General features: G+C 44.9%; 1 protein-coding gene across 1 annotated transcript in view; it reads left to right on the forward strand.

Moving 5' to 3' along the window:
* Positions 1–14,806: 14,806 nt before the first annotated feature.
* Positions 14,807–24,818, forward strand: part of RHEB (Ras homolog, mTORC1 binding) — a 46,920-nt gene continuing 36,908 nt past the window's right edge. The window contains exon 1 of the mRNA XM_032244974.1: positions 14,807–15,261. Coding sequence (XP_032100865.1) covers positions 15,210–15,261 — 52 coding nt within the window. The 5' untranslated portion in view covers positions 14,807–15,209. The remainder of the gene's footprint in view (positions 15,262–24,818) is intronic.

Genomic DNA, 24,818 nt, shown 5'->3' on the forward strand with positions numbered 1-24,818 from the left:
GCACAAAAAAGCCTTCTCAAATCTCCCCAGTATAAAAAGCTCTATAACTAACCAGCAAGGACGGTGCTTGATCTGCTCAGTACAATCGCAAATAAAACTGTATCAGTACAGACACAGTACACTAATTTAGTGGCCTATCTGTAGCTTACATCAGTGGCAAGTTACTAATGAACTTCTGTGTCTCAGCAAACACTAAGACAAAGCTACACCCCAAATAAGGATTGGCTATTTCAATTAAGAATGTATGTACTGCTGAGCTCAGTTCTCCAAGATAATCCATTCTTCCACCAGGCCATGAAGCTTCTTTTCAAAAGTGTCCGGCTTGAATATTTTTACTCTTTAGTATATGGCATACTGACTGGCAAATTTTCTTGAGCTATAGACAGTTGGCTAATTTTATGCTTGCATTCATCTTCACATTTGTAATCCTCATGGAAATTAACAGCTAAAATTTCTTATACATAATAAATTAAAGACGGCTTTTTTTCTTGTAATCTGGGCACATCACTTTTTCTTTTCATAAATATTCAACCCATTTTGTGAGTTCCCTGTTTGACCCTGACCTTGGTCATGCTGACATCTGCCTAGCAATAGAGACTTTAAACCAAGCCTGGCTCTGCACGGTGCACCAGGAGACTTTTGTACAAGACGCTGAAGGCAGACTGCTTTCTTCCTCCAGCCAAGAGCTGCCTCTAATGCTTTTCATTGGTTCCTCTCCAGCTGGCTGTTCCTCTCTCTTCTCTTAACAACTCAAGTTAGTTCCTTTTTCTTCTGGGTTACCTCCTTTAAGGTCAAGTAGTAAGGATGCTGCCCAACTTCAGAGGTGCTGGGATCAGAACCCTTTTATTTCAGGGAAACATTTGGTATTCCTTTCATGTTTGTGTTTTGTTTGGTTTGCTTTAATTTCAAATGATTTATGTAGCTAATCTTTCCTCCATCAAAATCAAAGGAAAGTTGGTCTTTGCTGGGAAATGAAAACTTGAACGAAAACCACATTAAAGAACAAGTACCAAGAAAGGAACTACTGTTATGAAAGAAATCAGGGGAAAGTAAATATCAGAGAATAATTGGAAGACAAGTTGAAAGGAAACTTCATATTCAGTGTCATATCACATACCATATGTCACACTGAGGACAGAATCAAACGCTAAATCCAGTCCCAGAAGAGGAGGAGGCGAGGCAAGGGGAGGGGCAAGACCGCAGGCTGAACACCCCTCCCCATGGGTGAGCGCCCTCTGTCTCCCAGTGGCCCTGAGGTGCGGCACAGTGGAGTGTCTTGTCCAAGGCTATGCGGATTCTAAGTGGCAGAGTAGGAATTCAAACCCCAGGGTTCTGTTTCTAAAGTGAAGTCACTGCCTTGGTGAGAGGCCGTTTCTGGAATAAACCTGGCATATCAGTCGGCTTTGCTTTTCTCCTAATGATTTCAGGCACAGACCTCTCTTGCTAGAGTCTGAGCCAACAGTATATCTTGTCCTTGTGGTGAATACCATCCCCTCCAAATTAGGCAATGCAGTGAGATTGGCAATTAGTCATCAAATGTGCAAGTCTAGTCTCTAATGCATTTTTTTTAAACCCTTTTATAAAAAGATAGGGTTCTGGCCGGGTGCGGTGGCTCACACCTGTAATGCCAACACTTTGGGAGGCCAAGCTGGGCGGATTCCTTGAGCCCACGAGTTCAAGACCAGCCTGGGCAATATGGCGAAACCATGTCTCTACAAAATATTTAAAAATTAGTGGGGCATGGTGGTGTGTGCCTGTAGTCCCAGCTAATGGGGGCAGGTGCTGAGGCAGGAGGATTGCTTGAGCCCAGGAGGTTGAGGCTGCAGGGAGCCATGATTGCACCAACGCACTCTAGCCTGGGTGACAGGGCAAGACCCTGCCTCAAAAAAAAAAAAAAAAAAAAAAAATAGGGTTCTGAAGAGATGTTGCTCCTCTTCAGAAATGTTTTCTACATTCAGGCATGTTTACCCCATTTTGCCATTTTCCCAGGGGCAGTTACCTACTTATCAATCCAGTGAGTATCAGGATCAGATGGACCAGTACAAGCCTCACACCGTCAGTAAAGAACAAGGTCAGAAACACCAACTTCTGAGACCGATAGGACCATATTTGCAAAGAAATGAAAGTTGATATTTAAGACTATTTTAGTCTGTTCAGGGGCTATAACAAAATACCACAGACTGGGTAGCTTGTAAACAACAGAAATGTATTTCTCACAGTTCTGGAGGCGGAAGTCCAGGGTGCCAGCATGGTCAGTTCTGGTGAGGGCCGGCTTCTGGGTTGCAGATGGCCGATGTCTCCTTGTATCCTCCCATTGTGGAAAGCAGATGAGTTCGCTCTCAAGCTCTTTTAAGGGCACTAATCCATTCACGAGGCTCCACCCTCATGACCTAATCACCTCCCAAAGGCCCCACCTTAAAATACCATCACACTGAGGATTAGATTTCAGCCCCTGAATTTGGGGAGGACACATTCAGTCCATATCAAAGACCAAACAAAGGGTATTTGTTTTATGACCATTTGACTACACTCAATGTTAAAGTATAACTTACTCTGTTACGTCCATATATGAAGTCCATTGCCTTTTCAAAAAATGTTCTCTCTCTCTCTTCTTCGTTCCTTCCTCTTTCTGGTTCTTGTTTCTTTCTTTCCTTTTCTCTTTCTCTTTTTTCCTACCCTCCCTCCCTGCCTTTCTTCCTTTTCGTCCATCCTTCTCGCCTTCCTTCCCTCCCTCCTTCCTCTCTCTTTTTTCTTTCTTTCTTTTTTTTTTTTTTAACAGAGTCTCACTCTGTCACCCAGGCTGGAGTGCAGTGGCATGATCTCAGCTCACTGCAACCTCTGCCTCCCAGGTTCAAGCAATTCTCCTGCCTCAGCCTCCTGAGTAGCTGGGATTACAGGCGCATGCCACCACACCCAGCTAATTTTTGTATTTTTAGTAAAGACGGCATTTCACCATGTTGATCAGGCTGGTCTTGAACCCCTGACCTTGTGATCTATCCATCTTGGCCTCCCAAAGTGCTGGGATTACAGGTGTGTGCCACCACACCTGGCTTCCCTCCCTTTCTTTTGTCTCTCTCTCTTTCTTTTTCTTTTTTCTTCCTTCTTTCCTTCCTTTCCCTCCCTTCCTCCTTTCTCCATTCCTCCCTTTCTCCCTTCCTCCCTTCCTTCCTTCTCTTTCTTTCCTTCTCTCTCTCTTGCTTTCATAAAGAGTCTTGCTCTGTCACCTAGGCTAGAGTGCAGTGGCGCGATCATAGCTCTCTGCAGCCTCAACCTTCCACGCGTAAGTGATCCTTCTCCTCCTGCCTCAGCCTTCCAAGTAGCTAGGATTATAGGCATGCCACCACTCCTGGTGTACTGGTCTGTTTCCACACTGCTGTAAAGAGCTACCTGAGACTGGCTAATTTACAAAGAAAAGAAATTTAATTGACTCACAGTTCTGCAAGGGTGGGGAGGCCTCAGGAAACTTACAATCATGGCAGAAGGCTAAGGGGCAATAAAGTACATCTCACACGGTGGGAGGAGGGGTGGTGGGGGAAGTGCCAAACACTTTTAAACCATCAGATCTCTTGAGAACTCACTCACTATCACAAGAACAGCATGGGGAAAACCACCCCCAAGATCCAGTTACTTCCCATCAGGTCCCCACTTTGACTCCTGGGGATTACAATTCGAGATGAAATTTGTGTGGAGACACAGGGCCAAACCATATCATCTGGCTAATTTTTTGCATTTATTGTAGAGATGGGGTTTCCCTGTGTTGCCCAGGCTGGTCTCAAACTCATAGCCTCAATGATCTGCCTGCTTCGGCCTCCCAGATTGCTGGGATTGCAGGTATGAGCCATCACACCCAGCCACCAACTGAATTTCTATATACTAGCAACAAGCAATCAAATACTAAAACAAAAATTAAATCCAATTTAAAATAGCATCAAAATATGAAATATTTAGGGATAAGTCTATACATTATATAAAAAAAACTACACACTGAAAAGTACTTTCTACTAAAAATGCAAAAAATTAGCCAGGCATGGTGGTGGGAGCCTGTAATCCCAGCTACTTGGGAGGCTGAGGCAGGAGAATAGCTTGAACCCAGGAGGCAGAGGTTATAGTGAGCTGAGATCACACCACTGCACTCCAGCCTGGGCAACAGAGCAAGACTAGACTCTTGTCTCAAAAAACAACAAAAAGAAAAAGAAAATGTAAACGACCTAGATTAGCCAGCCAAAACAACTTTGAGAAAGAACAAGGTTGGAAACATAAAATTTCAAGATTCATTTTTAAGAGACACCTCTAGCTGTATCACCTCAGCAGAAGGTGCACAATCACGGCTAACTGCAACCTCAAACTCCTCAGCTCAAGTGATCCTCCTGCCTCAGCCTCCAGAATACCTAGGACTACAGGTGCATGCCACCATACCTAGCTAATCTTTTATTCTCTTTTTTTGTAGAGACAGGGTCTCACTATGTTGTGGTCTCAAACTTTTGGCCTCAAACTATCCTCCTGCCTCAGCCTCCCAAAGTGCTAGGATTGTATGTATGAGCCATCATACCTGGTGATGTGGTTTGGCTCTGTGTCCTCACCCAAATCTCACCTTGAATTGTAATCCCTATAACCCCTATGTGTCAAGGGTGGGACCACGTGGAGGCAATTGAATCATGAGGGCAGTTTCCCCCATGCTGTTCTTGTGGTAATAAGGGAGTCTCATGAGATCTGATGGTTTTATAAGTGCCTATCATTTCCCCCACTTGCACCCCGATTCTCTCTCTTGTTGCCCTGTGAAGGGGTGCCTTCCAACATGATTATAAGTTTCTTGAGGCCTCCCCAGCCATGAGGAACTGTTAGTCAATTACACCTCCCTTCTTTTTAAAATTGCCCAGTCTCAAGTATTTCTTCATAGCAGTGTGAGAATGGACTAATACAGTAAATTGGTACCAGGAATGGGGAGCTGCTATAAGGATACTTGAAAATGTGGAAATGACTTTGGAACTGGGTAACAGCAGAGGTTGGAATAGTTTGGAGGGCTCAGAAGAAGACAGAAAGATGTGAGAATGTTTGGAACTTCCCAGAGCGTGTTGAATGGTTTTGACCAAAATGCTAATTATGATATGGGCAATGAAGTCCAGGTTAAGGTGGTCTCAGATGGAGATGAGGAACTTCTTAGGAACTGGAGCAAAGGTCACTCTTGCTATGCTTTAGCAAAGAGACTGGCAGCTTTTTGCCTGTGACCCTAGAGATCTCTGGAACTTTGAACTTGAGAGAAATGATTTAGGCTATGTGGCAGAAGAAATTTTTCTTTTCTTTTCTTTTTTTTGAGACAGGGTCTCGCTCTGTCACCCAGGCTGGAGTGCAGTGGTACAATCTTGGCTCACTGCAACCTCTGCCTCCTAGGTTCAAGTGATTTTCCTGCCTCAGTAGCTTGGACTACAGGCACGTGCCACCATGCCCAGCTAGTTTTTGTATTTTTAGTAGACACAGGTTATCACTAATGTTGGCCAGACTGGTCTCAAACTCCTGACCTCAAGAGAGCCACCCACGTCAGCCTCCCAGAGTGTGGATATTCAGAATTTCCACAACATATCATTCATAATGCCCACTATGCAATAAAAATTACTAGATGTGAACATAAACAAAATATATAATGTATAGTCAAGAGAAAAGCCATCCAATAAAACCAGACCTATGATAATCCAGACGTTACAATGTACAGATAAAGGCTTTAAGTATGTTATAAAATCTATATAAAACATGGGTATATTGGGTGTAGATGAGAGAATTTTAGGAGCAATATGGAAACTATTAATATAAAAGAAAACCAAATGGAAATCCCAGAATTGAAAAATTCATTATCCTAATTTTTTAGTTACTGAACTTTTAAACATTGAGAAAAAGTATTGAAGAAATAAATGAACAGAGCCTCAGTGACTGGTGGAATGCTATCAAATGTCTAACATACATGACATTGGAGTCCCCAGATGAGAAGAGAGAGAGTATAAACAGAAAAAAAAACACTTGAAGAAATACTGACTGGAAAGTTTTCTAAATTGGATAAAAAAACCCAGTAACTTACAAACTTAGAAGGCCACTAAACCTCAAACAGCATAAAAACAAAAAAAAACTACACATAGTCACATTATGGTTGGTCTGCTGAACACCAAAGATAAAGAGAAAATCTTAAAAGCAGAGTGGAGGAAAAACACATTAAGGGAACAAAAAAAAGATGATAGCTGATTTCTCACCAGAAAAAATGGAGGCCAGAAAAAAATGGAACACCTTTAAAGTAAAAATTAGCCAAGCATAGTGGCATGCACCTGGAGTCCCAGGTGTTCTGGAAGCTGAGGTGGGAAAACTGCTAGAGCCAGGGAGGTCAAGGCTACAGTGAGCCACGATTGTACCACTGCACTTCAGCCTGGGCAACACAGCAAGACCTCATCTCAAAACAAACAACAACAAAGTAAACACACACAGAAACACACACAGACTGTCTACCTACAATTCTATATCCAGCAAAAACCCTAACATAAAGAAATGATAAATGCTTAAGGTTATGGACACCCCAACTGCCCTGATTTGATCATTACACATTGCATGTCTGCACCAAAACCTCACATGTACCCCATAAATATGTACAACATGTACCCATAAGAATTAAATTTTTAACAAGTTTAAAAATGAAGAGGAATAAAAGGGTGGCATGAGGAAGAGTTTGTGGTGATGCAGCAGCTCTGTATCTTTTTTTTTTTTTTTTTGAGACAGGTCTGCAACCTCTGCCTCCCAGGCTCAAGCAATCCTCCCACCTCAGCCTCAAGAGTAGCTGGGACTACAGGTGTGCACCACTATCCCCAACTAAATTTTCATATTTTTTGTAGACATGGGGTTTCACCACATTGCCCAGGCTGGTCTCGAACTTCTGGACTCAAGCAATCTGCCTGCCTTGGCCTCCCAAAGTGCCAGGATTACAGATGGGAGGCACCGTACCCAAGTAGAACAGCTCTGTATCTTGGTTGTAGTTTTGGTTACACAAATCTACACATGTAATAAAACTGAATAGAACTACACATGCATATGCACATAAATGAGTATGCGTAAAACTGGTGAAGACCGAATAAGACCAATTTCAATCTCGGTTTTGAAATTGTACTTTATGTATGTAAGATGCTACCACTGGCAGTGGTTCGCAGGGCCTTTCTGTACTATTTTTGAAACTACCTATTCATCTATAATCTTTAAAACAAAAAAAGAAATCAAATAAAGACACTTGCAGATAAATGAATGCTAAACTTGTTTCCAGGAGACTACAAGAAATGCTAAGGGAAACTTCAGGCAGGAGGTAGAAGGGGTAAAGAAAGTGTAACTCCCTATTATTTATGTGAGGGCTGCGTGAGGCTTTCTGCTGAAGAGGACGGTGTGGAAAAGCAGAAGAGTTAGTTTACAGTGGAGAAATCTGACAAACACTACCTCAACCAGATGATCAAGGTTACTATCACCACCAATAGGGTGTGTTGACAGCGTACCCTTGAGACAGTGTGATGAAAGTGGAACTTTACCACTGTGATCTTCCCCACCGCACCCCCGCAAAAAATATTCCCACCCCAATCTAGACCTAAAAAAAAAAAAAAACATCAAACAAATCTCATGTGAGAAAAATTCTACAAAACACCTGACCAGTACTCCTCACAACTGCCAAGGTCGTCAAAAACAAGAAAAATCTGAGAAACTATCAGTCAAGAGGAGCCTGAGGAGACAGGACCACTACAGGTAACACAGGGTTCTGGATGAGATCCTGGGCAGATAAAGGATATAGGGGAAGGCCGAGAAAAGCTGAGTAATGTATGAACCTTAGTTAAAAATAACATCGGTATTGGTTAATTAATTCTAACAAATGTACCGCTCTAATGAAAGGTGTTAATAATGGGTGAAACTGGATGCAGGGTATATAAGAACACTCTATACTAGCTTTGCAATTTTTCTGTATATCTAAAGGTGTTCCAAAAAATAAAATTTATTAAAAATAACAAAGAAATGTAAACGACATAGCAAATAGTTGCAATATATGGATCTTATTTGGATCCTAATTTGAACGAACAAATTGTAAAGAAAACTATGAAACCTGGCCAGGCATGGTGGCTCACATCTGTAATCCCAGCACTTTGGGAGTCCAAAGTGGGCGGATTACCCAAGGTCAGGAGTTTGAGACCACCCTGGCCAGCATGGCGAAACCTCATCTATAGTAAAAATACAAAAATTAGCCGGGCATGGTGGCGGACACATGTAGTCCCAGCTACTCAGGAGGTTGAGGCACGAGAATCACTTGAACCCAAGTGGCAAGTTTGCAGTGAGCCTAGATTGTGCCACTGCACTCCAGCCTGGCCAACAGAGCAAGACTCTGTCTCAAAAAGGAAAAAAGAAAAGAAAAGAAAAATAAAGAAAACTATGAAACCTTAGGAGAAATTTGGCGTGGCAGTTCATGCCTGTAATAGCACTCTGGGAGGCTGAGGTGGGAGGATGGCTTGTGTGTAGGAGCTAAGACCAGCCTGGGCAATATAATGAGACTCCCATCTCTATTTTTATTATAAGTAAAATTTTTAAAAAACACATGAGAATTTTGAATAGTCTGGATATTTGATGGTATTTAAGGATTCCTTAACTGGTCTTAGTGGCCCGTGCCTGTAATCCCAGTACTTGCAGAGGCTGAGCAGGGAGGATTGCTTGAGGTCAGGAGTTTGAGACCAGCCTGGGCAACATAGTGAGATCTTGTCTCTACTAAAAATAAAATAAATTTTTCTAAAAAAAAAAAGTCCAGTGTGCCATCCATGGTGAAAAAGAAAAAGAAAGAAAAAGCATTTCTTAACTGGTTTTGTTTTCCATGTAAAAATGGTTGTTGTATTTTTAAAGTCATCTTTCATAAAATACTGAAATATTTATGAATGAAATGTATAATATTTAGGATTTGCTTCAAAACAATCTATGACATGGGTGTGGTGGCTCACGCCTATAATCCCAGCAATTTGGGAGGCCAAGGTGGGTGGATCATTTGAGGCCAGGAGTTCGAGACCTGCCTGGCCAACAGGGCAAAACCTCATCTCTACTAAAAATACAAAAATTAGCTGGGCATGGTGGCACACACCTGTAATCCCAGCTACTTGGGAAGCTGAGGCATCAGAATCACTTGAGCCTGAAAAGCGGAGGTTGCAGTGAGCCAAGATGGTGCCACTGCACTGCAGCCTAAGCAACAGAGTGAGACTCTGTCTCCAAAACAAATAAACAAATAAACAAAAATCCACCTGTAGGTGAGGAAAATGGGTAGGGTACAGATGAAGAAGCAGCAGGATTGTCCGCCAGGGGCAGTGGCTTATGCCTGTAATCCCAGCACTTTGGGATGCCGAGGTGGGTGGATTACTTGAGGTCAGGAGTTCAAGACCAGCCTGGCCAACATAATGAAACCCTGTTTCTACCAAAAATACAAAAAATTAGCTGAGCGCAGTGGTACATACCTGTAATCCCAGCTACCTGGGAGGCTGAGGTAGAAGAATCACTTGAACCTGGGAGGCAGAGGTTGCAGTGAGCCAAGATCATGCCACTACACTCCAGCCTAGGTGACAGAGCCAAATTCCATCTCAAAGAAAAAGAAAGAAGGCCGGGCGCGGTGGCTCAAGCCTGTAATCCCAGCACTTTGGGAGGCCGAGGCGGGTGGATCACGAGGTCAAGAGATCGAGACCATCCTGGTCAACATGGTGAAACCCCGTCTCTACTAAAAATACAAAAAATTAGCTGGGCATGGTGGTGCGTGCCTGTAATCCCAGCTACTCAGGAGGCTGAGGCAGGAGAATTGCCTGAACCCAGGAGGCGGAGGTTGCGGTGAGCCGAGATCGCGCCATTGCACTCCAGCCTGGATAACATGAGTGAAACTCCGTCTCAAAAAAAAAAAAAAAAAAGAAAGAAAGAAAGAAAACCAAAAAACAGGATTGTCTGTGATTCCGTAAATATTGAAGCAGATGATGGGTGCGGCAGCTTATTGCACTAATATAGTTTTGATGTTTTTCAAAACAAGAAAAGTTGGCAGTAAAATGTGTATAACATGTCAGTCTTCACGTTTTGGAGGCTTCGTTTTTAAACATCTTGCTATTTGTAAGAGACACTGTATCATTAGCAAGTATCTCAAAGTGTAGCTACATTTTGATAAGATATAGTCATCAGGAATAGATGTGAATTCATATTTTGAATGCTCATCTTGTCATATTTCACTTTTTTGGTAATTTTCTTGTCAGATATGATTAGACTGTAACGTTTACCTTTAATGTAGCTGCAAAGAGCTCATATAGGAAGAGGTGGCAGCTCTGCCATTTTTCTTAGTATATGCTTATATTGCATGTTTATTCTCATTGCTAATTCATGGTTTCTTTGAAGGTAATCTTTTAGGCCAATGGCTGTTTTGCGAGGTTCAGTTTAATTTAGCAGAAATTAAGTAACGTATTCTGTAGTTCCTCATAACCAGGCATCTGATAAACGATATATAATAAAATTCTCAACACTAAACACTCAAGGCAATGGTGCTAAAGAGTGCTGTGGTGCAGTGGCTCAAATGGCTCTGTTGAGATGCAGGTACCAGTCATGACATGCCACCATCTACCATACAGACCAAGTGAGAGTGCTGTGGTCAATCCATATATTACATATTAGCAAGGCTCAATTATTTTGGTTTTAAAGGAAAATGTTTAAGATAGAAGTTCTATTTTTTTCCTGCACCACAATGGAAGAAACTCCCTGGAGCCCAATATGCTGCATAAAATCCATCACTAAGACAACTCCTCACATAGGAGATGAACCAATAGTGAATACGTCCCTCAAATGTTAATTATTAACATATCTTTCAGTGGTTTACTAACCCTGTGACTAAATCCACATCTAAGACACATTTGAGGATCACGTGTGAGGCAGGCATGAGCCATCACCTGCTTTATTGCAAGGACTGGGCCTCCTGGCTCTCCCTGTGTGTCTCCCAGGTGCCTCTGTACAGGTTCTTAGGAACAGGTGCCACATGTTCTGCTCCAACCATTTTGCTTGGCCACTGCTGCCAGCAACCTCAGGAGACTGCTGGGCTTGGCAGCCTGCTCCTGGTGAAGGCTCCTGCTAGGAGCATCCTGGTCTGGGGGCTGGGAGAGGCCAACTTCATTCACAGCCCAACAGAAACCAGATTTGAACTTTTAATTAAACTTTCTTGACAATTTGAGGATAGTTGATGTATTCGTTCCCTGTGGCTGCCATAACAAAGTGCCGCAAACTGGGTGTCTTAAAACAAATTTGTTCATGGTTCCGGAAGCCAGAAGTCTGAGATTAAAGTGTCGGAAGGGCCCTGCTCCCTCTGAAGGCGCTAGGAAAGGACATTTCCTTGCCTCTTTCAGGTTCAGGTAGCCTCAGGAGTTCCTTAGCTTTAGGCAGCCCCACTCAGTGTCTGCCTTGGTCTTCACGTTGACCATCTCTTGTGTGTGTGTGTCTCTTCTCACGAGGACACCAGTCATATCAGATTGGTCTACCCTGCTTCAATATGATCTCAACTAATTACATCGCAATGGCCTATTTCCACAGAAGGTCACATCCTTAAAGGGTAGGACTTCAACATATCTTTTTTTCGGGGGCAATTCAACTCGTAACACTTGAGAACAGTTTACAACTACTGTATAACCCAGATCTGTCCTCAGATGACTTTGCTGAGCCGACCTTCTCTTACACACGCCCTACCTCCATGGACTTAGGGCTGGCTCACTCCACTTTCCCTTTTCTGGGATCACTCCATGCAACTCCACACCTCAGGGTTCAGACCAAACTGACCCCCTACTTCAGAGGGGGCAGTTTTCTTTCCTCCCAATGAAATTGAGAGGATTCACCTTCCCCAGGATGGCTTTCATCCTACAATGCTGAGGACAGAACACCGAAGAAACTCCTCTCCCATCCACAAAGGATCTGCCCCTTTGACTCCAATATGACCACATAATAGAATAACTTAGCTAGAATAACTTAGCATGCACAGTTTGATTTTGAATGATACCAATGTGGGACATAACAGATCAGTCGGATTTGGCTTATGCCAAGATTAAGAGGAGTCTGGTTCTTCTCCATTCTTCCCTCATCAAATTTTTTTAAAAACTAAACCACAAAATTCCTTCAAGTCCACTTTCATTGGGGTCACCTTTTTCCACGTAAAAGAATGTCCTTTTTTTTGTAAAAACAATCATAGCAGTGGTTTTTCACTCTGATCTTAGTTTAACCCAATAGTAGGGGGGAAAAAAGTTTTGTACCTTACCTCTGGTCATTAAAAAATTTGTTGGAACTAAAAATCGGGTATCATTGGGCTTAGAAATGCTCATAGAAAGTTAACAGAAACCCCATAATATCAGACAGTCCAAATTTCAAAGAACTTCCATAGCCACCAGCTGCCAGAGGTGTAGGCCAGCAGAGACCCCTCTCACAATTGACATGCTTAGTACGGGAATGATAAGAATTAACAGAACCAATGCTGTTCTCTCTTTGGGAACTTAGGGAAGACACAGAGTTCTCAGTTTGCAGGGAAAGGGAACAGAAGTGGAAGTACACACAGAGAGAAGGCAGCATGCTGAGGCCTTGAGGAGCAGTTCCAGACAAGCAGGACCTGCTGAGAAGCTGACCGATGGCAGACCTTCCAGCTGCTGCAAAATCAAAGGTGACAAGTTAGCCACTAATAAGGGAGCTACTTTGAATACAAAAGCAAGTCCATTTCTTCCAACCCTGTTCCTGTCTGGTTGCATTCAGGTATTTCCATGTGAATTCAGACCATGAGTCCCTACTATTTTAGCTAATGTGAGCCAGTTATCCTCTCCTCTCCCCACCCTTCCCTTCTTTCTTAAGACAGGGTCTCACTTTGTCACCCAGTGGCACCTTCTCAGCTCACTGTAGCCTCAACCTCCTGGGCTCAAGTGAACCTCCCACCTCAGCCCTCCAAGTAGCTGGGACTACAGGCACCCGCCACCAACGCCTGGCTAATTTTTTTTTTTTTTTGGTAGAAACAGGTTTTCGACATGTTGCCCAGGATAGCTGAGTCATTTCTTAAACCAAACACATTCTCCCCTCTCTGGAATAAAGCAATCTTCTAAACCTTTGGATCTTACGTTATAAGGCTTTAAGACAGCAATTGGAAAACTTCTTGAATGAGTTTGTCCTTTACGACTGTGCTTCACATCTGTATTACCAACATTCTCAGACTAGGGCAGTGCTTTCAAACGTTTTGAGGCAAGCCGCGGCAAGAAACCTTACAATGAATCCCAATACACAAACATATATAGCATATCTATATGTATCTCCACATGCACATACATATACTTAGCCTTACTCGTTTTTTTTTAACTCACCGCCATACTGATGAGGACATACGCAGTTTTCTATTCTGTTCTATTTTTTTTTTTTTAAGGTAACACTAAACGGATTTTATAATGCAAGTTTAGTAGCATCTGTTCAAAAATACTGTGGTGAGGGTATCCAGATCCACAGGATAAAAACATGACCATCTTACAGGAGAGTGCATTTTAAGACCTTTAGTTTTAAAACAGTTAAAATAACTATAGCATAAACCTCAACATTTCATGAAAACATGGAGCTTCTAGACATTGATCACTTCCGGCTGGCTGCCCGGGGCTTCCATCTGCAGCTCCCCAAGAACACGAATGCACACCCCAGCCCCTCCTCCGAGTGCTTCCGTGGGAGAGCTGGAGGGAGTCGTCCTTGGGCTGGATGTTCCAGTTCGACTCCAGTTACTCTAAACCCTCCTACGCTGGAATCCAAGGCCTGCCACTTAGCTTCCCGGGCTTCATGCCTCCCCACCGCTCGCTGGGAAAGAGCGAAGGGCCTCGCCCGGCTTCTGCAGGTCCCCACGGCCAAACAGCCCCGGCAGAACGGGGGCGGGTTCCCGCGCGCGGTGGAGTCTCTACGAACTCGCAAGCGCCAAACCCACCAGCAGCTACCGGCCCTGGCCCGCCTGCCTGCCGATCCCTCAACCGCAGCTGCGTCCCGGCCCGGCTTCCCTTTCCACTGCCCTCTGCTCGGCACCCCTGGGAAGGCTGTGCCCACACCGCGGCCGGACGTGTTCCTGGCACCCGGCTCGGGGCTGCCCGCCGCACCAAGCGCCCCGGCACTGGCGGAGAACCGGCTTCCCGCCCTGGCGCTGTTCCCGGAGGCGCGCCGAGCTCCGCGCGAGGCGAAGCGGACACCAGAACCACGAGGCTCGCCCTGTTTTTAATGAAATCCCTAACACTTTGAATTAACGGAGACTCCATGCCTCCCACAGTCCTTCGGCCGTGGGTGACGCTTAGTCACCACCTACATCCTCAAACACAGACACGAACGCTAACGCGACACAAGAGGGATTTTCAAAAAAGCCCGGAGGGAGGAGCCAGCCCACCCACAGCCCGCCCCGGCCACGCGCCTCGCGCCCTTCACGGGCTCAGCGGGCGCGAACCCGCCAACCGCTCAGCGTTCCGCCAATCACCACGCCTCCCACCTATTGCCCCGCCCTGCGCTCCGCCCCGGCCAATCATCAAGAAGCCACCGTTTGTCTCTCCGCCTCTCCCGCCCGCCCCCAACCGGCTGGAAGTTTGAAGCCTTCAAACCTCGCCGGCGCCCAACGGCGCGGTAGCAGCGCGCTGTATTTTTAGCTCCCCGGCGAGCAGCCCCACCCGCTCCCGCCCCGCCTTTTCGCCTCCCCAATGGGAGACGGAGTTTCCGACACGTCATCGCGCGGCTGTGCAAGAGCCGCCCAATCGGCGCTCGGAGAGAATGGCGTAATTAAAAAGCGGCGGAAGAAGATGGGAGGGTCATGACGCAGCGAGTTTCAGTCGTGACTTTTCCGGGGACATCGCGGCGTCCCCTTTTTTTCCCTTTAAAGTAAAACGTCGCCCCGACGCACCCCCCGCGTATTTCGGGGGGCGGAGGCGGCGGGCCGCGGCGCGCGGAGGGGCGCCGCTGACGCGAGCCGGTCACGTGGGCGTGTTGTGGGGGGAGGGGCGCCGCCGCGCGGTCGGTTCCGGGCGGTTGGGAGCGCGCGAGCGAGCGAGAGGCAGCCGCGCCCGCCGCCGCCCCTGCTCTGTATGCCGCTCTCTCCCGGCGCGGCAGCCGCCGATCGCAGCAGCAGGAGCCGCCGCCGCCGCGGTTGATGTGGTTGGGCCGGGGCTGAGGAGGCCGCCAAGATGCCGCAGTCCAAGTCCCGGAAGATCGCGATCCTGGGCTACCGGTCTGTGGGTGAGTGGCCGGTGGCCGCGGGGCTCCCTCGCGCCGCCCGGGCCGGGGCCTCGCCTGGGCGCCGGGTCGTGCCGGGCCTGCGAAGTTTGGAGCCGGCGCGGCCATGTGGCGGGGCGGGCGGGGGCCGCGCGTTTCGTAACCACCATTTTGAGCGGAGGTGGTGGCGGTCGGGGCGGCGTCCGCGCGGGGCGAGGAGCTGCGGGAGCCGGGCGCCCTCCGCGGGCCGGGCAGGCAGGTGGCGGCGGGGCGGAGGGCGTGGGAGGCGCGGGGCGGGGGCCGCCGAGGAGTGGGGCTCATCTGGGGAAGTGAGGCGGCGCCGGGGAGCCGCGCGGGAGGCTCCCGCGAGGACGGACTTAAACCTGCCTCCCCGCCCTCGCCGTGGGCGCGCGTGACCGGGGCTGGCGGTCTCCCCCACCCCGCCCCCGATGCAAGGAAAAGAAAGTCCGTGGGATTTTAACAAAGGAAGTGTTACCTCGGCTTCCTTCCATCTGCGGTGAAGTTTACCCTTGTAAAGAAAACTGGAGACTTGGAGGACGTTTGGGCACCGAACGCAAGTTTCTACCTGGGAAACCGAGGCGAGCCCGCAAAAGAGGCCCCTCTGGAGGCGCTCGAGATGCTGCCGGCGGCCGGGGTGGGAAGGCAGAGAGAAAGGAATGTCTGCTCTCTCGGTGCCCTATTTTTCCTCAGGTGCCCGCAACCAGGCTGTTGAAGTCATTCCAGTCTTTTTGTTTTCTTTTCTTTCTTCCCCAGAAGGTTGATAGACATTTGAAACGATTCCTAGCAGTCGCCGTATTGCTGAATAAGGTGGCCTCGGGTCGGGTTGCGGGGGCGGACGGGATGCCACAGAGCGAGCGTTTCCTGCCCTGTGAGACAGCAGAGCGATTGAACTTAGCCACGCTTCAGGGTGAGGCTGTATTGTCTCTGACATCCGGAAGCCTGGAGAAATCACGTTCATCTCTTGGTGCCGTTTTGAAGTTACTCTATGGAAGACGTGCACTGGGCCACAGTTGGGGGGATGGGGAGGTGAAAGCGAGGGTTCAGAGGCTCCGGTGATTGCGGAACGGGGTGACAATAACTGCGGTGGAAAGCTTGTACCTGCCTGCCGCTCACTGGATGAACTCCCCTGCTGTGGTTTCCACGGCCGCCGCCAGGCGCTGTGCTCTTTGACCGAGCTCGGCCTCTGCATGCTTACTCATCCTTTTACCACTTCTCTCCGTCGAGGGTAGCGGGGCGGGAGCATCAAGGGCTGAAAGAAGCTTGGCTAGAGATGCGGGGTGCCTAGAGTCGCAGGGGAACTCTTGTGCGATGCAGTGCTGAATCAGAAGGGATGAATAGGTGTGGCAGCTTTAACAGCTGCAGCCAGAAGTAACCACGAATCAAATGAAGGCATTCAAAGTCACCAACTGTTCAAATATCAACATGGAACCTGGAAGCCAACCTTGATTAGCAGCCTGATCCATGCTCTTGTCTCTGCTGTCTTGATTTCCTCCTCTGCATTTTGCGGAGTTGGGACCGCGAAGTATCCTGGCTCTTGGGTGAGCCCTCCGAGTACTTATTGCCAAGTATTTGAAAATAGTAGACCCTGATAATCACGTTATAGGCCACAAGTACCTCGGCTACCTGATTTCAATGCAAGAGAATGATCCAAAGATCTTGACTTACCCTTTTAAAATGTTGAAATGGTAGCTTTAGTCTTGAGTGAGCAGGTCTAGTGTTTCATCACTTTTTTTGCTAAAGAAGTTCCTTGTGTCCAGTTGAAATCCATTCTGTTTTATCTTCCCCCTAATTAGCGTCCTACTGAGGGTGGAGATGTGACAAGCCACCCCTTAGCCTTCTCTTCACAAACATTTATTTTAAACTGCTGCTTGTGGTAACTTAGTCTCCGGTGGGATACAGGGTCACTTTTATTCCCTATTTTCTGTCTTTAGTATTTCTTGTTTCTGCAACGTACTCCACTTCTCCATATTTATATTCAAGCGCAGTCATGATTAAACGATCTTGGAAAGGTTGGGTTGCTTCCAATCTTGCATTTGATTTGATTTTTTTTTTTTTTTTTTTTGAGACGGAGTCCTGCTCTGTCACCCAGGCTGGAGTGCAGTGGCGTGATCTCGGCTCACTGCAACCTCCGCGTCCCGGGCTCAAGCGGTTCTCCTGCCTCAGCCTCCCGAGTAGCTGGCATTACAGGCGTGCACCACTACACCCGGCTAATTTTTGTATTTGTTGTAGAGACGGGGTTTCACCACGTTGGCCAAGCTGGTCTCAAACGCCTGACCTCAGGTGATCTGCCCACCTCAGCCTCCCAAAGTGCTGGGATTACAGGCGTGAGCCGCCACGGTCAGCTCCATTTGATTTTAAAGGGTATTATGAGCCAGGATATTGTGTAGTTTGTGCGGCTTTTCTTAGGTTAAGGAGAATGGGTTTGGCCAGCAGGATTCTAGTAAGCCACCCTTTTGGGAATTACTCGGTACGCTCACTTCTGGGATCTTACTGGCATATTAGCTTGCAAATGGTGCTGTGCCAGAGAAATTTGAGTACATGTTTCTAGATTGTGACATTTTGTGATACTGAGCTGTTTTTTCCTGTATTCTGGGGATAGAGTCACGGAGGAGGCCTCCACACCTTTCTTAGAATGTTCTCTTGATTAAATACATTAAGCCAGTTTGACTAGTAGGACACTTGTCGTTGTGACTTTGTCATGCCACAACTTCATTTTTAAAGTTGCCTTCAGATAAAACAACAAAATGTTTGTTTTACTACTTAGCTTTCAAAAAAAAAAATTTTTTTTTTTTGAGTGTTGACAGAGCTACCAATAGGGAAAATAAAATTCTCAGGTAATTTATACAACTCTCCCTCCCACCCCCTGTACTTTTCCTGTTACTTACAGTGTTAAAACTTTTAAGGACACGTCACCTGGAACTCTGGGAGTCTGGCTTTCAGGGAGTGCTTTGTATTAACTGTTTCCGTGGTAGCCAAAAGTACCGGCTCCCTGACATTCCCTTGTTTCTGCCACAATGGGTAGTCCTGCAGTAGGAAGCAGCTAAACCTAATCAAGTTAAAGTGGTGATGTTAGGAAGACCCTCCAGTCTGGTCTTTCACTGGGATTTTACCTATACAGAGAGCTTTGGTAACCTATTACCATTAGACTGTATTCAAAAGCTGGTTGTCATATATAAGCCTCTTATGTATGGTTAATAAGAGGGATGGCATCACAGGCATGTGAAAGATCATGGGGAAAATGAAGCAACTTTGTGGTTTGGAAGAAGGCAATTCAGCAAAAGTACTCAAATTATTACTTTGTCAAAATGTTTTAGGTAGTATTTAGTTACTTCATGAGGAAAGATGTCATTAAATATTTGGTTGTTCCCAGTAGAATACAATTAAATTGTATTCTGACTTGCTGTTTATTTTTAAGTTAACCTATCATTTGTTGACACTTATTAAACAATTGAAAGGCAAAACAGTATTTGCCATGTATGAAATCTAGTATGTGAAATTATACATGCAGGTGCTTCATATTCTGATGTTGTATACTTGTGAGTGGGGGTAGTCCTGAAGTGGCCACTTTGTATTAAAACTTGAAATTCCTATTTTTCAGACTCATTCATTGTTCTGTACAGGAGCGTAATCAGAATTCAGATTTCTGATTATGACTTTGGTGTCCATATGGGTTATATATCTCTGTACTTCACCCCAAAGAGAAACCCTGCACTCATTAGCAGCCACTCTCCATCCTGCTCCCCCTTATCCCCTAGCAACATTAATCTTTCTGTATCTGTGGATTTACTTACTTTGGCCATTTCGTGTATATGAGAACGTACATACGTGGTCTTTGGGGGCTGGCGTCTTTTACTTAGCATAATATTTTCAAGCTTTGTCCATGTTGTGGCATGTGTTGCTACTTCCTGTTTAGTGATGACTAATATTATGTGAGCATACCACATTTTTTCTATGCGTTTGTCAATTGGATATGTGGGTTGTTTCTATTTTTGGGGCTATTTTTTAGTTATTTACTTTTTTGAGGCAGGTTCTTGCTCTCTTGCCCAGGCTGCAGTGCAGTGGAGTTGTCATGGCCCACTGCAGCCTCAACCTCTTGGACTCAAGTGATCCTTCCGCCTCACCCTCCTGAGTAGCTAGGACTCCAGATGTGTGCCATGACGCCCAGCCAGTTTTTTTATTTTTTGTGGAGAAAGGAGCCTCGCTGTGTTGCCCATACTGATCTTGACCTCAAGCAGTCGTCTCGCCTCAGCCTCCCAGTGTTGGGATTACAGGTGTGAGCCACCACTTGCAGCTCTACTTTCTGGCTACTATGAATAATAATGTTTTGAACATTTCTGTACAAGCTTTTGTGTAGACATTTGTTTTCATTTCTCTTGCGTACATTCCTAGGAGTGGAATTGCTGGGTCATTATGGTTAACTCTGTGCTTAACATTATGAAGAACTGTCAAATTGTTTTCCAAAACAGCTGCTGGTTTTATATTCCCATCAGCAATGTATGAAGGTTTAATTTTCTCCACATTCTTGGCAACACTTGTTACTGTCTTTTTCGTTTTAGCCATCCTAGTGGGTGTGAAGTGGTATCATAGGATTTGCAAATAATTTCTCCTGTCAATGGGTTGTCCTTTTACCTTCCTGATGGTGTCCTTCAGAGCAAAAAGTTGTTAATTTGAAGTTCGATATGTCTATTTTTCTCCTGCCACTTAGCTTTTGGTGTCACATCTTAGGAGCCATTGCCTAATTTAAGTCAGACTGCTAACTGTGAGAATGCAAACTACTGAGTCTTCTTAACATGAATTGCTTGATAGATTTAGAAATATAATCTAATATTTTGAAGGTCTTAGAATACCAGTTTAGTATTTTAATTTTCTTCAATATGTTGGGCTTCTGGTTACAAAAAAGAAAGAAAGAGTTCCCTGTAGGATTGGAGTTTTAAATCTAAACCGGTGCTAGTTTAGAACAGAAGTGCTAGAAAAGCCTTTATATTCTGCTCTTATGGGCAAGTTAAGAAAGCAGGGTAAATTAAAGATATTGATAGAATTCACTCCTAAGTGTCGTGCTTGCCCGATTTGTGTCTTATCTGTAATAGAATTGAGGTCTTCCTCTCCCCCATTTCTCTTTTTGCAGAAGGACTCCTCAGGGACATTTGAAAGTGAAGTTGGTGTTTTAGCAAGATACATAATCCTGCCTTTTGCAGGATTGAGCGTTGAAAGTTAACTACCTGATGGCATAGTACTTACTTTGTGAATGGGGGTGCAAATACGGGCTTTTACGGTTAATGCAGTTTTATGAGATGAAATGTTTTTCTAAGACTTCTGTGTCTTAGATATAAATGTGTCTGGCTATTTTGCTAGCTTTATTTTATTTTTTATTTTTTGAGGCAGAGTCTCACTCTGTCACCCAGGCTGGAGTGCAGTGGCCCAGTCTCAGCTCACTGCAGCCTCAACCTCCCAGCCTCAATGATCCTCCCACCTCAGCCTCCCAAATAGTTGGGACCATGGGTGTGCGCCATCGTGCCCTGGCTAATTTTTTTATTTTTATTTTTTTGTAGAGATGAGGTCTCACTTGTTGCCCAGACTGATCTTGAACTCCTGGACTCAAGCAATTCACCCACCTCAGCTTCCCAGAGTTCTGGGAATAGAGGCATGAGCCACTGTACCTATATTTTGCTGGCTTTAAAATCTCAATTACATTTGGCATTTGTTTGAAAGAGAACATTTGGGCCAGGCCCCAAAGATTGAATCACTGCAGCTGTTGGTTGAAGAGGATGGCTTGTGAGTGTTATGTGTTATTCAAATAGGTGTTCATTAAGTGTTTGAATAAATTCTCTACCTTGTACCGGTCACAAAAGCTAGGACAGTTATAATCCTTGACCTCAAGGAGATTCAGCCTAGTTGAGGAGTCACAGGAACCTGTTCCTGCTACTGAGAATAGTAGTTGTTGGTGCTTTTGAAGCATTTACTGTTATGGGGTACAGTCTTAAATAATGCACATATATTAATAGCCTGTAAACTCAGGTAGGTAACAGTTGTTACACCTATTTTGCATATAAGGAAACTGAAGTACAAAAAGCTTTTATGACTTGCCCCGTGTCAAACTGTTGTTAAGTGACAAAGTCAGGATTTGAACTCAGGCAGTGGCTCCAGAACAGGCAATCTTTAACCAGCTGCTACACATATTGTTATTTAAATACAACTGGGGTAAGTGCTTGAGAGAAATAATCAAAGGCAGGGCTAACTTGACCAGCAGGTGGGTGGAGGTGGTGGGAGAATTGTCTTTAAGGAAAAGGCAGTGTGGCTTACTGAGTGAATAAGGCTGAGGTGTGAGTAAGGAGGAAAGTCAGGACTTATGTGTGTGCCAACTGTCCATCTGCCCTGTGAAAAGTTTTAGACTTTTTCCTAGAAACTGTGGTAAGTGACTGAAGGGTTTTAAGCAACAGATAAGATGATGATCCATACCAGGGACTGGCGGACTCATTCTGTAAAAGGCAGATAGTAAATATCTCAAGCTCTGCAGGCGATGTAGCCTCTGTTACATCTATTCAACTTTGCCTTTGTAGGACAAAAGCAGCCACAGACAATACATCAACGAGTGGGTGTGGCTATGTGCCAGTAAAACTTTATTTATGGATAGAACACTGGAATTTCATCCGATTTTCATGTATCATGAAATACTGTTTCTTTTTCCAACCACTTAAAGATGAAAAAGCATTTTTAGCTCATAGACTGTGCAAAACCAAAACAGGCTATGGCCCAATGGGCCAAATTTGGCCCCTGGTCTGTAGTGTGCTGATCCTGGCATCTATCCCTCCTGCTGTTCTGTGAAGTGGGTGAGGGTAGTAAGAGAGTAGAAACAGGAAGACCAGCCAAGGCGCAGAGTAGATGAGATGAAGAGGACACACATTTGAGATTTCATTAGAGAGATAATGGACAAGCTGATGTGGGAGCTGTGGAGTAGCCTTCAGATTTCTCATGTGAGTGCCTGAGCAAAAATCAGAAATGATGGAACAGGAGCAAGTTTAAGGAGTAGACCAGATTCATTTCCACACCTGCCAGATCCACACACTTGCCTTGCTTTCTGGACACGGAGGCCTTGTAGACCACCCACACAGTGCACAGTTCCCATGATCCCGAAGACAGGTGGCTGTGCCTACAGCTAGGGTTCTGAGGGTTTGCCGCTCCTGGGTCCTTGTGTTGCCCAAGGATTTGGCCAAGCATACGCTCACACTGCAGGATTGTCGCCCCAGAGACAAATGAGGTTGCTGGACCCAGGTGGCCCCCCGACACTGACGCTGCCCACTCAGGCAGGCCGTGTCTTACTGCAAGGATATTTGTCATTCCTGCTTGCGGGGAGGTGGAGTTGGGCTCTGTCACTAGATCTTTTCATTCTGCATTACTGTGCTACACAAACGTGTATATGATTTATAATAATAAGTTGCTTTCTTAATCTAACCATGTTTCTTATGAGCAGTGTCATAAGAAATTGGACTGCATGCAAAATGAGCCTACCTTCAACTTTTTTTAGACTTCTATGGAAGTATTTCTGTAGCACAAATTTAGGGAGCTAAATTTTTACAAATAATATGATCCTATTCCCTTAAATGATGGAACGGGGCAGCATTGTCCAGTAGAAACATAATCTGGCTTGGCGCAGTGGCTCACACCTGGAATTCCAGCACTTTGGGAGCCGAGGTGGGTGGATCACTGGAGCTCAGGAGTTCGAGAACAGCCTAGGCAACACAGTGAAACACTGTCTCTACAAAAGTGGGAGGCTGAAGTAGGAGGATCACTTGAGCCCCAGGAAGTTAAGGCTGCAGTGAGCTTTGATCGCACCACTGCACTCCAGCCTGGGCAACAGAGGAAGATACTGTCTCAAAAGAAAAAAAACCCGAAAGTATAACCTAATGTAATGTTAGATATTTCCAGTAGCCACATTTAAATAAAAAGAAATAGGTGAAATTAATATACTTAATTTAGCTCAATATGTCCAAAATATTATCATTTCAACACGTAATGGATATTGTTGATATTTGTACATTTTGTCATACTTACACAAGGACACACCTTAGCCGGAACTGAGCACATTTCAGGTACTCACTGTTCATGTATGGTTACTGGCCGCCATATTGGACAGCCCAGATATTGTGAGGAGTGAATTGGTGTTGATAATGAGGTCAGTGGGGATTTAAAGAACTTTGGAAGAATTTATCTTTATAAAATATTAATGGTTTTAACCATTCATGCTGACGAATGAGTGTACTCTATTGCATATCTCATTTTCCTCCTACTCTGTCGTTACTAGTTTTGATCTGTCTTAAATGTCATGTTCTTTAGTATGTTAAGAATTTGAGAATTTTTGTCTTTGCTTTTCTGTAGCTCCTTCCCGACCTTACCTGTATCCCGAGTCCTTTCTCCAGATTGGGCCACAATTCTAGGAAAACTTATTCTTCATTGTTGCCAAACATTTAATTTCCTGCCTTTTATCAGGGCTGTTGTTGCCTTCCACCTCAACTTTATCTTTCAACCATCCTATAGAAATGAATACTTCATTTTTAAAGTCTTCAGGGAAACAGTTTTATGGTCTTTCTGGGTAGCACTTTATTTTTCTTTAGTTTAATAATCCTGTTAATAAAATTCTTCATTTATGTAACTCAGTGCTTCATGTTTTGTAATTAAACATATTTCTTATTTTCCTCAGTGGTATATGTCTGGTAACATAATAATTGGCAATAGGGTTACCTGTATTTGAATGAGTAATAATTTTATCAACTAGTTTTACTTATTCTGCCTTGCCTTTGTCACAATAATAATAATTGCACTTTAATTTCTTCCTTTTTTTAAAAATCTCCCACCATCTATTTTTAAAATTGGGGAAGGGACATGAGAAAGGACAACATAATGTCAACCCTGCTTAGCTCATAGGAACAAGTGAGATCATTCATGTGAGAATGTTTCGTAAACTCTAACAGTGTCTCAGTTTGGCAGGTTTGTTAAATAATTAAAATGTGTATGTTCTGCACCACACGCTCTGATCTGACTCTCTATGATGGACATGTGGGGATTGGTATTCAGACTAGAATCGTAAATACCTTTTCCAAACACTTCCTTAGTGGTGTACGCGAGCGCGTGCGCGTGTGTGTGTGTAATATATGTAGACACAACACAACACACGTCACCCCTCGCTTTTGAAAAAGCAACAACCACCGATCCTACTGTAGGGGAACTATACATTTCTTACTAGAGTGGGTGCATGTGATTATTAAGTATATGATTGGCACTGTGTGTCATATGAGGAACACATGGAACAGAAACCTTTATGCAGCTCATTATTATTCCAGCCTTTTAACAGTGGTGATAGATTCAGGTTTTATTTATAACCCAGGTGAGTCTGCAGTCTGTTTCTGCCGTTTGCAAACTGGTGTCTGTTCTATTGTTAGTCCCCGATGAGGCACTCTCCTGGTATTCTTGTGCTTGCCCTGTGACTGTCTTGAGCCTGCAGAATGCCGTAGAGATGGTGATGTGCCAGTTCCAGACTTTAAGCCCTAAGAAGTTGGCAGCTTCTG

The sequence above is a fragment of the Sapajus apella genome, unplaced genomic scaffold (genome assembly GCF_009761245.1).
Source record: "Sapajus apella isolate SASKATOON/1434 unplaced genomic scaffold, GSC_monkey_1.0 scaffold56, whole genome shotgun sequence".
Lineage (NCBI taxonomy): Eukaryota > Metazoa > Chordata > Mammalia > Primates > Cebidae > Sapajus > Sapajus apella.